The sequence below is a fragment of the Callospermophilus lateralis genome, chromosome 5, assembly GCF_048772815.1.
Source record: "Callospermophilus lateralis isolate mCalLat2 chromosome 5, mCalLat2.hap1, whole genome shotgun sequence".
In the NCBI taxonomy this organism is placed as follows: Eukaryota; Metazoa; Chordata; class Mammalia; order Rodentia; family Sciuridae; genus Callospermophilus; species Callospermophilus lateralis.
This window is the reverse complement of record NC_135309.1, coordinates 59,934,663-59,952,190: the sequence shown is the minus strand read 5'-3', so window position 1 is coordinate 59,952,190 and position 17,528 is coordinate 59,934,663. Positions and strand designations below refer to the sequence as shown.

The 17,528-nt window shown below is 35.6% G+C and overlaps 1 protein-coding gene across 1 annotated transcript in view; it reads right to left on the bottom strand.

Moving 5' to 3' along the window:
- Prrc1 (proline rich coiled-coil 1) overlaps positions 1 to 15,826 on the bottom strand; it is a 35,183-nt gene extending 19,357 nt beyond the window's left edge. Inside the window, exons 1-5 of the mRNA XM_076855909.1 lie at positions 15,682 to 15,826; positions 10,865 to 10,987; positions 9,731 to 10,120; positions 8,569 to 8,729; positions 4,711 to 4,813 (exon numbers count right to left, since the gene is read on the bottom strand). Coding sequence (XP_076712024.1) covers positions 4,711 to 4,813; positions 8,569 to 8,729; positions 9,731 to 10,120; positions 10,865 to 10,967 — 757 coding nt within the window. The 5' untranslated portion in view covers positions 10,968 to 10,987; positions 15,682 to 15,826. The remainder of the gene's footprint in view (positions 1 to 4,710; positions 4,814 to 8,568; positions 8,730 to 9,730; positions 10,121 to 10,864; positions 10,988 to 15,681) is intronic.
- Positions 15,827 to 17,528: the final 1,702 nt, after the last annotated feature.

The window sequence follows — 17,528 nt, the reverse complement described above, 5'->3', positions numbered from 1 at the left end:
ACAGATACCTATTTGGGAATTGATGACACAACAGATATGAAAACAGCTTATTTGTCTACTACACTAATTTAGCTAAGCTTCTTCTAATTTGGGTAGAGACATTAATTACATTTTTAAGATTATAAATACAAATAATTCTGTTATTAGTTAATAAAGACAGTTACTTATTACATGAAACTTCTAATACCACGTGCTTGCCAGTTTGCAGTCCTTCAACTATACAGCAATCCTAGACTTAAACTTCCAACTTGTGAAGTATAAGTCATATATTTGTGATATTCCAGAAAATGAAAATAAAAACTATTACTAATGGCAAGTTGTGCATCAAAGAGTTTCATAAAAACTATGAACTAAAAACAAGAACTCTCATAAAACATATGCTTTTTATCAAAGAAATAGTTTCACTATGGGGATCATCAAATTTTTAATTCTACATCTTCATCATTTTTAAAAAAGAACATTTATCACACATTTATTTGTAAATTACACATGCACTACTGTCCTAATACAAATATTTAAGCATATCTGAAAAATGAAATAATTTATGAAATTTGAAATTTTAAAAAGGTGAGTATACCACATTTTATTCATCAGTTCAAATACTTTTAACTTTCAATTATACTAAAAACCTGTACTTTTGTCAGAGCACTAATCTCTAGGATATATAAAGAACTCAAAAAAACTTAATACCAACTAAACAAACAACCCCATCAATAAATGGGCTAAGGAGCTGAACAAATACTTCTCAGAAGAAAATATACAATCGATCAACAAATATATGAAAAAAGGTTCAACATCTCTAGCAATTAGAGAAATACAAATCAAAATTACTCTTAAGATTTCATTTCATTCAGAATGGCAGTTGTCAAGAATACAAACAACAAGTGTTGGAGAGGATTTGTGGGAAAAGGCATACTCTTACATTGCTGGTGGGACCACAAATTGCTGCAATCAATCTGGAAAGCACTATGGAAATTCCTTAGAAAACCTGGAATATAACCACCATTTGACCCAGCTATCCCACTCCTCAGTCTATACACAAAGGACTTAAAATCAGAATACTATAGTAATGCAGCCACATCAATGTTTACAGCAGCTCAATTCACAATAGCTAAACTATGGAACCAACCTAGATGCCCTTCAATAGATGAATGAATAAAGAAACTGTGCCATATATACACAATGAATATTACTCAGCATTAAAAAAGAATAAAATTATGGCATTTGCTGGTAAATGGATGGAGTTGGAGAATATGCTAAGTGAAGTTAGCCAATCTCAAAAATGTTCTAATAAGTAGATGCTGATCCATAAGAGGGGTGGGTAGGATATGGGAAAAATGGAGGAACTGTAATTGGGCAAAGTGGAGGGGAGAGGATATGAGGGCAGGGATGATGGTAAAATAAGCTGGACACTATTACACTAGGTACATGTACAACTGCACGTATGGTGTGATACTATATCATGTACAACCAGAGAAATGAAAAGTTGTGCTGCAATTGTGTACAATGAATCAAAATGCATTCTGCTGTCATATATACCTAATTAGAATAAATAAATTAATTTTTAAAACCCTGTGCTTTATTTCTAAATATAACTATTTGACCAAGTATGTTTCATTATTTAAAAAAATCTTAATCTAATATTTTGTGATACAAGTTGAGTATTATCCCTTATCCAAAATGTTGGAGATTAGAAGTGTTTTGGATTTCCGAATTTTTCAGATTTTGTAGTATTTACCTATATATACCTAATGAGATATTCTGAAGACAGATCCATGTCTAAACGTTAAATTCATGTCTGTTCCATATACACCTACACACATAGCTGGAAGGTATACTATTTTTAGTGAGTCTGCATTTTGACTGTGACCTGTCACAGGTCAGGTGTGGAATGTTCCACATGTGCCATCACAACAGTACTCAAAAACTGTCAGATTAAGCATTTTGACTTCAGATTTCAAGATTAGTGATGATCAACCAGCATGATAAATTCAAAGAACTGGTTCTAAGCACAGTATATTCTGATATTTAATAGCCATTAATGGCTATCCTTGGTAAAAGAGATTTCTCACGAAAGCTGTTTGTAAGTAAAACATCTGCCTCAAAAGCAAGGCTATTTTTTCCAACTAAATATCTGTGAAACAATTGAAGGTTATTTTTTATCAAAGACTCCTTCTCCTTGATTATGTAATATTCCACAGATCACTTCTCAACTGGGAATTTCAGCAGTTATCAGAACCTACAAGCAAAGGGTCACATAGCAAAGAGAAGAATAAACACTCCTTTCTCACTTTTTCTTCCACGTGGGACATGTCATTTTTTTAAATTGATGAGTATAATTATACATAATAGTGAAATTCATTATTACATATTCGCACATGCACACAGCAGATCAATATAATTGACATATCTTGACTATCACTAAATACTGATCCATTCAGCTGCAGCTCAAAGGCTTTTCAGTTTGTGATGAGTGGCCCTGTCTTTAATGATAATAAAAAGAGAACTAGTTAAAAGAATTTAGAAAGATCCAATTTGGAGGCAATTAAAATCTGTTTCTCACAGTTCTTGTGATTTCTTTGATATATTTGAAATTTTATATCAAGTGATTTCTAACATATTTGTGTAAAAATGCCATAAGTTTTATTGAGTTTTGTTAGATCAGAATGGTATTGCTTTTGCTGTCAGTAAAGTGTCAGCTTTTACACACTGCTGTATCACATATCAAAGGTAACTAATTATATGTTGTCATAGTAACAGAAATTTCATTTCTATATCTTTCTTCACCACCCCCGCCTTTGATTTTATGCCTTTTTCTTGATGTTGTGCAGACTACTGGTTTGAGAAATTATCTTGGGTTGGAGTCCTGGCTTTATCATTTATCAGCTTTGTTACTTTGGGGAAGTCACTGAGCTTGTTTCTTTGTAGAAAACTACCTGCCACCACCTGCTGTAAGGCTTAAATAATTGCTTTCACAGTCTAACATAGAGTACATCCATTAAAATAGCAAAAGCTCCAAAAATATACATTTCTTTCCTTCATTCAAAATACATACTTCTGAAGAAAAGAATATATATAATGCATTAAGTATGTCAAACCGGTTATTACGAATATACAAAACCAAATATATAAAGAGTCAAACTTCTCAATTCTTGGACTGTTAGAAACATAAAGAACAACTGAATTGGTCTAATTTTTTTTAAGTTTTATAGGCACTTTTTATTTGATATAATTTAATTCAGAGAATTATCACAAGACTACTTTTTTCATTCCACAATGAGTCAGCTTATTTTAGAAAGGGACATACAAAATTAGCTATGTTGTCATGGTTTCTTGGCTTCTAGGAGTTCTTATGAGATGCCTTTGTATTTTCACTTGATATATCTCAGCACTATTTTATTTTTTATTTATTTATTTTTCTTATATATGCCATTCCTTAATTTTTTTTTAATTTGTTTTAATTAGTTACACATGACAATACAATGATCTTGACATATCATACATTTGAATCAGATGGGGTATAATTTCTCATTTTTCTTGGTCTAATTTTTGATTGAATTTCCTACTTCAAGGGAAGCAAAGTGGCTAAAACGTAAAAGATTAAACTTGGATTCAATCTAGCTTCACCAAGCTATGTGTATGTGACCCAAAATAATTACTAACTAATTACTAATTCAATTCACATCTTTGAATTCAATTTCCTGACCTAAAACTTGAGAAAACTCTTCCAGAACTCTTATGAGAATTAGTACCTGGCAGAATAAGTATTCAATAAATGGTACTTAATCATTGCTAGGTCTAGTCCACTGACATGTACTAGATGGTGAACTAACAACAGAGTTAAGACCAGTGAATGCTCTTGATTTTATACTAACACTAAAAATAATTTTCCTATATACCTATATGAATACACATAGTGAATCTTACCATGATGTACATCAACAAGATTGGAGCCCTAATTAGAATAAGACATATTCTGTGATTGTATAATTATATCAAAAATAGATTCTACTGTCACATATAACTATTAAAAATAATAAAAAATATAAACAAATTTCTGTTTGAGTACCTGTAATAAAGCTCTGGTTTGCAAAAGATCTTCTATAGGATTACTAATAATTGGTTACTGACCTAGATAAGAGATATTACTTTACATACTGAATATGTATACAAAAGCTAAATAACTGAGAGTACCTCTATGCCAACTGTCTGAAGGAGTCTTGGTGATAGGAGCTTAAAGGCATTTAAAATAGTTCTCCCAACAAACCTAGTAAACATTTATTATTAATAACTAGATTAGCATCCTTAAAAATATTATTCTTGACTTAAGCATACATACATTATCTAAAACTGGAAAAATCCCAAACCAAGTCTGAACAAAAGCATCACTTCAGATGTCAACAGTGAATAAAATAAAGCAAATTAATTCAAAGCAGTACTAATTTATATTTTTAAGAAAATAAGTAATGACACTAAAAATTCATATTGTTTTTACAGTCTATTCTGTGGAGTTTTCAAAACTTATTTAATGGTGATTAAGTAAAGGGTGAATTAATAACACCAAAGCTAAGATGGACAGCTTAATACAAGAATATAGGAGGAATTTCCACTGATTACTTGACCAATGGAAATGAACTGAGAATTACAATTAGTGGCTGACATTTATGAACACTTTAAAACATGGCAGATACGTTTAACTTATATACATACTAATATATGGAGCCATGCCAGGGTCCAACGTTGTAATCATGCTTTCTACTGAATGTTTTGTCTTATCAAGCACAGACTTCACCATAGGATTTCCAGCCACACCCTGTATGAAACAAATTAGTACATAAATTCATAGATACTCATTCAAAACAAAGAATATCATGAACTTTTTGACTGTGAGGAAAATTTTTAAGTTTACAATGCATCCCAGACCAGAACTTTTTAAAATATTTATATATAGAAAAATGAGGTTGGAGCAATGTAAATTGTTATTATTAATATTTCTAAATGGTCCTCTCAAGTTCTCTTCCCACTGGCATCACAGATCCATAGCAGTGTGTAAACTAGCAGCAATCTTCAGACCACATTTTGAATATCCCTGGCCTGGAATGTATGATATTCTATGTACATTTTATTTATAAATATATTTTTATACTTCATCTCTACTTATTTACCTAAAATATTAGATGAAATATCCCTCAGGTTCTCAAATACAGACTGGAATCTGATGTCTATACATATCCATACTCTGTTCCCTAATAGACAAAAATAGTTAAAAAAAAAAAAAACAAAAAACTTTTCATTTGCATCCCCCTGAATGGTTCCCTATTACTTTAACATATAACATTTAGCTATATTCTTTTAAAGTTTCCTTTCTTCCTACTTCCAGTTTCTCATTTTGTTCATTCCCATTCTCTTCTCAGCCAGACCTCTTTCTCTGGAGTCTTAGAACCACACTGTTAGGCTGAGGAAGCACATCTCAGGGCCCATTCTTTCCTTTTGCTTCTCCCAGAGTGAAAGCACCTGAGGAAGCAGTGCCTCCTGAGAGGGCATCTGAGTAATAAGTCAGATGCCCCCTCTCCTAACTTACCATTAAACTAAGGCAACTCAGAACAAGATGAGTTCCTGAGCCTGAAATTCAAGACTACCTACCAACTGCATGCTAGGAACCATGAGCTATTACTATTTCAAGCCCTGGAGAGCTAAGCTGGGTATGACGAGTGGAAAAAGACACTTTCTTGGCAAGGGATGAAACAGTTATAGTCTCTATGCAAAGAAAAGTTTTAAAAAATTGTTTTGTAGTTGTAGATGAACAGAATGCCTTTTATTTGTTTATTTTTTATGTGGTGCTGAGGATTGAACCCAGTGCCTCATACATACACTAGTCAAGTGCTCTGCCACTGAGCTACCGCCCCAGCCCACAAAGAAAACTTTTAAATTACAAATTTTTTTTTTTAAAAAGGAAGCTCAGAACAACGCCAGTCATAAAACATGAAGCTTAAATAATGTAAAATTTCACTGAATCACTTACCAATGTAAAAAATATTTAACATATGTTAAAAAAAAAAAAAAACCTTTGGAACATTGGGAGTAATTTGGCAGAATGATTCCAAAATTCATTGATAAAAATAAGTGGGAAAGACCAACAATGAATGTTTTGTCTCAATAAGCACAGATAAGACACAACATTTGAAGACAAATCAGCAAGCTTATGCAACTGAATACTGACATATTTTTGAAAGGAGAGACTTTAACTGTCCTCTCTATCGTATGCATCACCGAATGCCCCCCATGCCCATCTCAGCACAAAGCAGGCTTTCAATATATACTAGTATAATAAATGAGCCTAGAGTTAAATTAAATCTTTTCCCATATAACATCTTCTTGGGACCCCTGTCCCTACCCTATCCTTTGTCAAACACTGTATTAATTTCTTTCTGTTGTTTTGCCTTATTTAGGGTGTCATATATGAAATAAAATATGGCTTAATTTTCACTTAATATAATGCTTTGGAAATTCATCTGTTATTGGAAGAATCCAATTGCTGAGGAGTATTCCATTGTATGGATATACAATTTTTCAATCCATTCAGCAGTTGGTAGATGCTATGATTTGGATGTGTTTTGTCTTCCAAAGGCTCATGTGCTAGAAACTTGGTTCCCAATGCAGTGGAGCTGAGGTTGTAAAACTTCTAGAAGTGAGGCCTAGTACAGGGTGATTAGGTCAGAGCAGCACTGCCCTTAGAAGAGATTAATACTGGTTTCATGAAGTGAGTTAGTTCTTGTAAGAACAAGTCGTTATAAAGCAAGGCCATCCCACAGGCTCAGCCCCTTCTACGTGTACTTCTCTGCCACATTATGATGCAGCCAGGAAGGCCTTCACCAGAGACCAAACAGATGGAACCACTGGATCTTGGACTTTCAGCTTCCAAAACTGCAAGCTACCTAAATCTATTTTCCTTGTAAAGTACACAGCATTAGGTATTTTGTTAAAACAATATACAACAGATAAATGCAGTAGATGTTTAAGATGGCTACTATTAATATTCATATACAAAATAAAATAAACAGTATGCTAATACTGAAAAGAAAGGCAGAGGGAGTAGAATAGAGTTTAGAAGCTGACATTAACATATAATTTAGTAATGAAAATAAAGGTGACATATCAAGTCATTGGGGACATGAGGTTCAAACAGTCCATTAAGTAGCTGAAAAATAATTGTTTGAGCTCTACCTCATATAGTAAAGTCTCTCGGCTATATTAAATAGATGTAAAAAATGAAAGGATAAAAACCTTAGAAGATATCAAAGAAAAACATTCATCAAATATTATGGCTAAGAAAAGGTCTTTTTTTCTTTGTAGCAAAAAAAACATAAAATTGAAAAGAGATTTACAGAAATGACTCCTAAAATTTTAAGAACCTTGTGTCAAAAATGATAATAAAATTAAAATAAAGAAAACTGAAACATATGATATGGGCTAGGGAAGTAGCTCAGTGGTAGAGTGCTTGCCTGGCATGTATGAAGTCCTGGGTTGGATCCCCAGTACCAAAAACAAAACAACAACAACAACAACAAACCTTAGGAATTCTTACAAATTCATCAAGAGAAAAGAAAGTTATCACAAATTAAAAATAAAAAAATTAAACACAGAATTCGCCAAAAAAAAAAAAAAGTGGCAAAAAATCTCAAGAAAATTTGTTCAAATTCAGTACCTAGCAAAGAAATACAAATTAAAATGAGGTTTTGAAATTTTTTGCCTATTAAATCATAAAATACTCTATTTCAAATTAATAACTAGTGCTGCCAAATGAAAAATGCTGAACAATGTATGTTGGCATAATACATGATTTTTAAAATGTCTACTTGAACATTGACCAGAAATTGAAACAGAGATAACCATAAAGATTTACATACAAGAATGCTCATCATAGTTTTATCGATAAGAATTACAATTAGAAGAAACTCTACAATATGGTGACTTACACTTAACAACAATGGGTTGATTCTTGAAAAATCACTGAGAATAGATTTCAAGTTTTCTCACAATAAAATTACATGTGAAGTAACGCATGTTAATTGATTCAATTTTGTTATTCTACAATGCCTACATATTTTAAACCATCATACTGTATATGATAAGTCTGTATAATTTATTTCTGAATTAAAATTAACCCACTAATTTTCAAAAATTACAATTAGAGAATGTCAGTATTAGATCTGTAAAATAACAAATGGGAAGTAAATGCAATAGAAAGCATATAAAATAGCCATTAAAAATGCACTTCTGAAGAATATTTTATGGATGGGAAAATGTTCATGATAACTACTAGGTAAAGACAAACAAAAAAACACAAAATAATACCCACATCACTATCTATTTGATTTTTATTAACAGAATAGACAAATATCCATAAATATGCACAAACAACAGATTACAGTAACCACAGAAAACTGATAAGAAAAAGGACTTTTATTCTTTCCTTATGAATTCTGTACTTCAAAAATTTCTCTAATGAACACCTATCAGTTTTATAATTAGAAAATTAAATATAATTTTAAAGTAAATATTCCTTACCTTAATAAAACCCCAGATTCCACCAGCAGATGCTTCATCCTGACCTCTATTAATTCTAGGATCTTCTTGTTCCTCTGGGAAAGTGATGGCTGATGTGGTTTCAGTTCCTGGTGCCACAGATGTTAGACTAGCTTGCTGAGTAATAGGAGTTGGCAAAATACCTATTCAATGGAAAAAATTTTAATATGTTAATTTATTCCACAAACTTTGTTCCTGCAACAAGACAAAGCAATAAATAGCTTAAAACAATTTTAATAATGTAACCATACAGTTAAACATTTCAAGATTAAGTTATACAATTGCAAAAAATTTCTTTCCCTTTACATAGGCTTACACCAAGTGTCCTAAAAAAGGATAAATACACACGCACGTGCATACATATATATATAAAAAAGTTTTGCATGCTTGTCCCATTTAGCACTTGGATACAGATAGCTGTAGTTCTAATCTCCTTAATCCACAAAACTAATTGGGCAACAAGCCCATCATTAAAAAACATAACAATCAGTACATATACTTCAATTTAACACAAAAATAAAATTCACATAAACAGACAAGGGTATAATACCTGTACTCTGTAATAAATTGTGTTTGTAAAGGCAGATAAGCAAAGTTGGATAACAAAAAAAATCACAGCAATGTTGTTTATTTTCCCTAAAATGAGAAACAACAGGCAGAATATGACAAGGATCATGTCCCCACAAAAACTTGAACAAAAACTTCATAGCAGCATTATCTAAATAGCCAAAACATGGAAGCAACCTAACATCAACTGATGAACTGCATACCAAAATACACTAGATCTATTATTCAGCCATGAGAGGAATGAAGTACAGACATATGCTATAAAATGCACGAATCTTGAAACTATTTTCAGCTAAACTGATGCTAGTCAGAAAAATCAGTTATTACACGACTCCATTTATATGAAATGCCCAGAATACACAAACCCATTAAAAAAAAAATCACTGGTAACAGATATGAAGTTTCTTTTTCTGGTGATAAAAGATTATGAAATGGATAATGGCAATGTATGAAAAATTTTGTAAATAAACAAAAATTAGTGATTATATGAACTGTATTTTAATAAGGCTGGAAATTTAAAAAGAATAAACCATTTACTATAGCCATATATTTCAAAGCATTAATAACAGAAAACTACCTGTTACTGGAGGTGCAGAAAATGAGGGCATCAGAGGTGTCTGGGGAGCTCTTCCTGCATGTCCCCTTGTAATATCATAAGTTGTACCAACAGAAAATCCTGATATAGGAGGACCAGAAGCGGGTGCAGGTAAGAGAGCACTCGGGGCAGAAGTTGAAGGTGGAAAGTGGGATAAAGGAGGACTGGTGAAGGCAGCAGCAGTTGATGGAGAAACAGCAGGTGGCCCAGAAGTACCAAGTGGTGGAACCGAAGGAGCTGGTACAGGAGGCACAAAAGGTAGTGGTGCTGCAGACTGCACTGGAGGATGGGCTGGTGGAGGAGTAGGATAGACTTGTGGTGGCAAGGAGTCTACCATAGACACATTAGGAGAAGAAAAAGAACTGGATGCAGCTGAAAAAAAAGTGGAGAGGATAAAAATCATAAAACTGAAAATACTTTTTATTTAGTCATCAAACTCTCATTAGTGTCTTGCAAAATTTTTTAATTTAACAGATCATATCCCAAGAATTAAAATGTGTAATTTAAGATATACAACAAATATGATCGAGCACAAATGACTGTCAACTCCCCTAACTAAAAGCAGCATTATGCATTATGGCATTGTTAACAAGTAGATCTGTCCTTTTTGGTATATTTTGAATAAAATAAAATTATTTTTCACCCCTGGTTTGTAGATAAAAACTTACACACAGAAAACTCAAAAAATTACCACAAAGTCATTGAACACCAGAAAAAGAAAATACATGCTTTTTAGGACATTTCTATCATAGTAAAAAAGATGACTTGTAGTCAATATGAATATAAAAGAACAAAAGTCAACCTAATGTAAAATATTGGTATTTTCTAAAATAGCAATAAAGTAAGACTATTTCTTTCCATTCTTTAAATTTAAAAAAGGCTATTTTCTTTCATCCTAACAAATATTACAGAAAAGTTTAATATATTCTTTTAATTGATTCAGAAAAGATAACAGTATCTTCATTTTACTCAAAACACACTAGGTAAGGGCTGGAGATATAATTCAGTTGGTAGAGTGCCTCACATGCACAAGGCCCTGAGTTTAATACTCAGCACCAAAAAAACAAACAAACAAACAAACAAAAAACCACGCTAAGTATGAGACAACACATGTACCTATAGGAACAGGGGTAGAAGACATGGTGGCAGCAGCCAGTCCTGCAGGATTCGGTGGAGGAGTCCCAGGCGGTGTTGTCTCTATTCCACTTTCTTCCATCATTTTTCTTCAACAATGGTATGCTGCAAAAATGTAATAAATTTTACACAGTAACCAAAATTATACTTTTAAAGCTTACATAGTTAGAGAAAGAGTAATCATTAAAAGACAAATGTCTGCCTTTACTATTTATAATATAACTTATTTACAGATGAAGGACTTATCAAAATTCCTAAGAACAAGGTTTACGAAATTATCTATGCAAACAATCTGTGATATTTCCACACTTTATAGTTAGAAAATAATTTTATGTTAACTATATAACCAACATTTCAAGTAGCAAATTGCCACCATTGTCTTATTTTCTGCCATATGAATATATATTAAAGTTATGCCTAGATTCTGGTCACTATTTTATTTAAAATAAAAATAAAATACTTGATGTAACTTTGAAATCCATCTTCTTCCCTCATAAAGCAGTCTATTTAAGCTGCATCAATTAACATTACAAAAATTTCTAAATATGCTTGACTTGATAAAGTATTAATCTCTTCCCACAACTCTTAACATTTTATGTTAACAATGTGCTCAACTTGGTAAGTGCATTCATTTATCATTTCCCTAGTTCACATTGTAAAGGACACTTAGTAACAGCTAAATGATGTGCCTCAGGTTTTAGAAATATTAACTACCAAAAAAATGCCACTAGAGAGCAGACTCCCAACAGATGATAATAGATTATAAAACATAGGAAAACTTCCTTCACAAATCTTAAAGTTCACCTCAAGTATAAACCAACCTCTAAACATGCCTAATTTGTTTTTAATGTTTTTATTAATGTAACAGACATTCAACAAAGGTCGACTGCTTCCCAAGCACTATATTGGTATCTCTACACAATCAAACAATAACACCAATATACAATGACACCTATACAATACAATAATACCAATGTACCAATGTAGTCTGAATTATGTACCATGAGGGTAGGAAGAGCTGTTTGACAGAAATATGATTTTGACTTGGAAGCCAGGAAAAGGGTCCCCCAAAGAAGTCAACAGAACTGAGATCTGACTACAACAGGGCAGAACTACAAAAAGGGCAAGGAAAGGGACAGAGAAGGGACAGAGAAGCCAGTTTACAGTGAACATAGGTCTAAATATGAGGTAAGGTAAAGTGGGCAAGACACATTCACGAATACCTGTGTGGGCTGGGGATGTGGCTCAAGCGGTAGCGCGCTCGCCTGGCATTCGTGCGGCCCAGATTCGATCCTCAGCACCACATACAAACAAAGATGTTGTGTCCGCCAAGAACTAAAAAATAAATATTAAAAAACTCTCTCTCTAAAAAAAAAAAAAAAAAAAAAAAGAAGAAGAAGAAGAATACCTGTATGGCAAAGGTAAAAAAAAAAAAGAACAAGGACTGGAGAGAAGCAGAAGTCAAGACTGTGTTGGCTCCTATCAGCCAGGTTAAGAAGATGAACTTTATTTTGTTTAAAGAACAGAATCTCACTATAAAGCATTCAAGCTGGATGTAGCATATCTGTCTTTTAACTTCCTTGAAATTTTAAATTCATAGAAAGATGCAAAACTAGTAGAGTTTTTCAGTATCCCAAAGCCAGTTTCTCTCAATAACAGCAAAAGTTACTAAATAACCACATTACTTAAATACATTATCAAACCAGGAAATTGGCATTGGTGCAGACTATTTACTAACCTACAGGCCTTATTTCAATTTCACCTGTTTTTATATTCACTTGCATAATGCCTCTGAGATTCATCCAAGTTGTTGTATGTAACATGAACTACTTTTCATTACTGAATAGTATTCTACTGCATATGTGTCATTGTGTACCCATCTACCTGATGAAGGACATTTACACTGATTCCGGTTACTAAAAATTCATTATTTGTGTACTGAAAAGTACGCAGACTAGGCCATCTCATAGACAAAGCAGAGACTACTCAGAGAGACACAGAAGTAGTTCAATTAGGAGGTGTCAATAACTCAGAATACTGATTCTCATAACAAGGAGGGGGTGATTATGCACTACCCAGTAGGGTTTTGTTGGCAACATCTGCAGATATTTTTTGATTATCATCACCAGAGGGGTACTGCTGGTATCTAGTTTGTAAAGGCTACAGATACTGTGAAAAAACCCTCAATATACAACCCATCCATAAGAATTATCTGGTCCCAAATGTTAGTAGTGGCAGGTTGAGAAACTCTAGCCTAGACAAAGGGGATGATGATGGCGATAAATTAGATGGATTTAAGAAATGTATAGGTGGTAGGGCTGGGGTTGTAGCTCAGTGGTAGAGCGCTCGCCTAGCATACACGAGGCACTGGGTTTGATCCTCAGCACCACATAAATGTAAAATAAAGTTATTGTGTCCACCTAAAACTCAAAAATAAATATTAAAAAAAAGAAATGTATAGGTGGCAAAACTCAGTGACTGGCAAGGTAGATGGGGAAGAGGCATGGTTTGCAAAATTGGATGAGGAACACCGTAAGAAGTCAAAGCTGATGTTGTCTTTGGAGGAAGAGGGTTGGGATCACAAGGTATTTTGTCTTTGACATGCTAAGTTCAAACTCCTTGATACATCCATGCAAGGACATGGAGTTGGTCTGGAGTGCAGAGACCACACAAGTCTGGGTGTCATCAATGTACTGATCTAAAATCATGTTCTGAGATGAGATTATCTAAGAAGAGACTGTGACTTTAGATTTAATTTTGTTTAGTTAGGTAGTAAATCAATATGCAGAAAATGAGATGGTCAGAAAAATAAGAATATGAGGAGACTGTGGTGTCCAAATGACAAAAGAGTGTTTCAAGGCACAATAACAGTATTAAATACTGCACAGAAGCCAAAAAGAACACTATCTGAAAAGTTCATGATTTGCAAATTAGCCATGAACTTCATGAGAGCTGTTTTCAAAGAAAGAGTAGAGATAGAAACTAGTTTGAATTGGACTGAAGATTGGAGGGGTGGGGTGAGACAAATAACAATACTTTAACTAAAAGTTTGGCTGTGGCAGGGCGCAAGCATGTAATCCCAGCGTCTCAGGTGGCTGAGACAGGAGGATTGCATGTTCAAAGCCAGCCTAAACAACAAGCAACTCATCCCTGACTCTAAAAAAAGTACAAAATAGGACTGAGGATGTGGTTCAATGGTTGAGTGCCCCTAAATTCAATCCTGGTAAAAAGTTTGGCGGTGAACAGAGAGGAAAGATCTATGGCACTAACATAAGACAGGAAGGTAAATTCTTTCATTCCAAACCTATATCCAGAGGTAAGTAACCTGAGACAGAAATGCCCCTCCAGGGGTCTTATCACTTCCCATAATTCTTCACCATTTTTTTCATCAGTCATTCCTCTTCCTACAACATAAGTAAATTCTTAAAATGAGTAGTGGAGGTTGTATTTTAACACAATGCTGATCCCAAACATTAGCAAATGCATTGGCAAAAGAACTTGTACAATGAACACAAAGTCATTGCATTAAAAAGCTTTACTAGTTGAGAAAAGGTTTAATGGGAATACCAGTGTAAATTTTTAATACCATAACTTCTACTAAAAAAACTATCATGATAAAATAACATTGAGACATCAGTTGGTAAAGCTTTTAGGGGAAAAAAGTAATAGTATTAATACATCGAGATGCAAGACAATATAATGGGAATGGTTTCGACAACTGAGTCCTCAGTCTCTTCCCAAATTCTGCTATTCTAATTTCCTTGGGCCTTGTTTGTTTTTTGTGTTTTTTTTTTTTAAGTGGATAACTACCTGTAAGAAAATAAATGGAATAATAGAGTTTTGATGAACTCTAAAGTCTTAAAAAACATTATTACTTTTGAGGTACTAAGTTCCACATGATTGCCTCTACTACCAGTGAGCACTAGAGCACTGTTTTCTCCACATTCTAAGCTCATTCCTAAAATTAACTCCCCTAAATGTTCACTGACTTAAATAGTGTCTGCACAGGGCTGGAATGCCAAAATGTGTCACGATCGCAGAAATGTACATGTTGTCTCTCAAAACAACTACTTTTGACAAAAAAAAAAAAAAAAAGAACAAAACAAAATTAAAAAAAAAAACCAAAAAAACTCTCCTGGACAAATATTCTGCCAATCTAGGAAACTGGCTATTCTACAAATTTGACTGAAAAGGGTCCCAAGACCAAACAAAGGGAGAGTGCAAAAGCCCTCTGGAACAGCGGTAGATACCTACGAGAGAACATGGGGGGGGGGGGGGGGGGAATAAGCTTTCTGCCAATGCCAGTCCCGGTTGGTTAATGCTCAAACTCTCCAGGGCCACAGAGACCGAAATCCTATTTCAGGAGTCGGCGGCCTCCTCCAGGTTCTGCCACGTCCCCAGGCCGGGCAGGGCCGGGCTAAGGTCCGTAGGCGACAGCCGCCGGTCTCTTCCTGTGGCCAGCGCGCTGGAAGGTGGTGTCAGCTGTCCAGAGGCTGCAACCTCGGCCCAGGACAGAAGCGAAGTCTGAGAAGAGACCCCTCACCCCCCGAACCGCAAGCACCGTGCAATCCGCGGTGGGGACTCACCCCTTGTGATGCGTGCCCCTGCCGGCTACACACCGCAAGCTCCCACCGCGGCGCTCGGCCTGAGCTACCCGGGGGGCCTGGGAAACGACCCCCGCATCCCGCGGTGCCGGCGGCCCGCCCACCTCCCCGGGGCGCGACCCTAGTCCGGCTTTGGCGCCAGCATCCCACACTACCGTCCTCGTGCACGCGCGTAGCTGCAGGGGTGACACTCACCTGGGGTCCCGAGCGAGCGCGTGTGTGACAGGCACAAAGTGGGAAATAGGGAGGTCACGGTGTAGAACTATGGCTGGAGAACACAAGGAAGATGCACTCCAAAGCTCACCTCTGCGCGTCCCCGCCTCCAAGATGGCTCCCGGCTGCGCGCGCCCCTGCGGCTGCCACGTCGCCGCGCGTCGCCCCGCCCCGCGCCGGCCGCCCCGCCCCGCCCCGCGCTCCAGGCTGACAGGAGCCCCGGCCCTTCCTCTCCTTCCGAAGATCCTCTGGACCGCTGAGTTTTGGCTGTTCCTGCCCACTGTAGGACAGTCCCCCATAAATTTCCCCTCCGCAGCCCCCACACCGCGAACAGCAGCCTTGCTACCATGGGTAGCTCGACCTGTGCCACAATCGCCCACAGAATGGAGATGAGTCAGCCAGCGCCATCAAGTCCAGTCCCCACCTTCAGAAAGGACCTTGCTCCAGATGGAGGGAACTTATTCGTAGCAGCGATGGGAAAAAGGGACTTGGGAATGGAGCCGGGGGAGGGGGAGAAGGGTGACATTTACTGTACTGATTTTTCCCCGAAGTACTTATATTGCACTTTTTTTTTTCCAGTTGAAAAAGCGAAGACAATTGTTTTTCCTTAGCTGCACAAGTTAGTTATTTTGATTATAAATTAACGGAAGTCTACGTTAAATGCACATCTTATAAAATGATCACTTTGAGAATATATAAAAACTGCTGGAACAAACTTTGTTATTTCTGATACTCTTGTAGCTTCAACTAGACAATTCCCTTCCCAACCATAAATTCAAGACGTCAAGCCATTTAAAAAGACTCATAACTGTGCCAGCAGGTGGAGATTATGAACACCCCCCCTCTTCAATTCAATTGCCTTTTTTATCCTAGTATAACACTCTTCCACTGCCATTTCAATGCCTTTATGGTGGTTATTCAAGACAGTTTTCAAGTTTAGAAATATTTCCTGGGACTTCAGTTTCTCCCTTCCAGTGACATCTGTTAGTTGCCGAATTCCAAATTTAATTTTTTCGATTTCGTGATTGTGGCTACTTGCTCAAGATAGCACTTTTTTTTCTTGAATTGTATTGTAATCTTCAATTACTGTTTGCTCATACCACCAGAAGACAAAGATTATTGACTTTTTTTGTATGTTTGTTTGGTTGGTTTTGGTACCAAGGATTGAACCACTGAGCAATATCCCCATTATCATCATCATCATCATCATCATCATCATTATTTTACTTAGAGATAGGGTTACATTGAGTTGCTTAGGGTCTCACTAAATTGATGAAGCTGGATTTGAACTCCTGACCCTCCTGCCTTAGCCTCCCCAGCAACTGGGATTACAGGCCTGCACCACCATGCCCAGCTTGACATTTTTATCTTTATATGCTGCACCTAAAGGAGTTCCTGAAACAGTTGTTCAATGATAAACTTTAAGTAAATCAGTGAATGTAAGGAAATAAGAATTTGAAACCAGAAGTCCTGATTTGGGACTGCCCATAGGCCAATTGTATAGTTGTGAATACTCATACAGGTCATTTGGTCTCCTTATTTTCATCTGTAAAATGGGAGTAATATTATCTGCCATCACTAACTCAGGCAAGTAACAAAATCAAATAATTTTCTTTTCTTTTTTTTCCTTTTCTTTTTTTTTTTTTTAGTAATGGGGATTAAACCCAGGGATGCTTAATCACTGAGCCACATCCCCAGGGCCTTTTTAGTCATTTATTTATTTATTTATTCAATTTTGAGACAGGATCTCATGAAATTGTAGGGCCTCACTAAGTTGCTGAGGCTGTCCTTGAACTTTCAATCCTTCTGCCTCACCCTCCCAAGTTTTG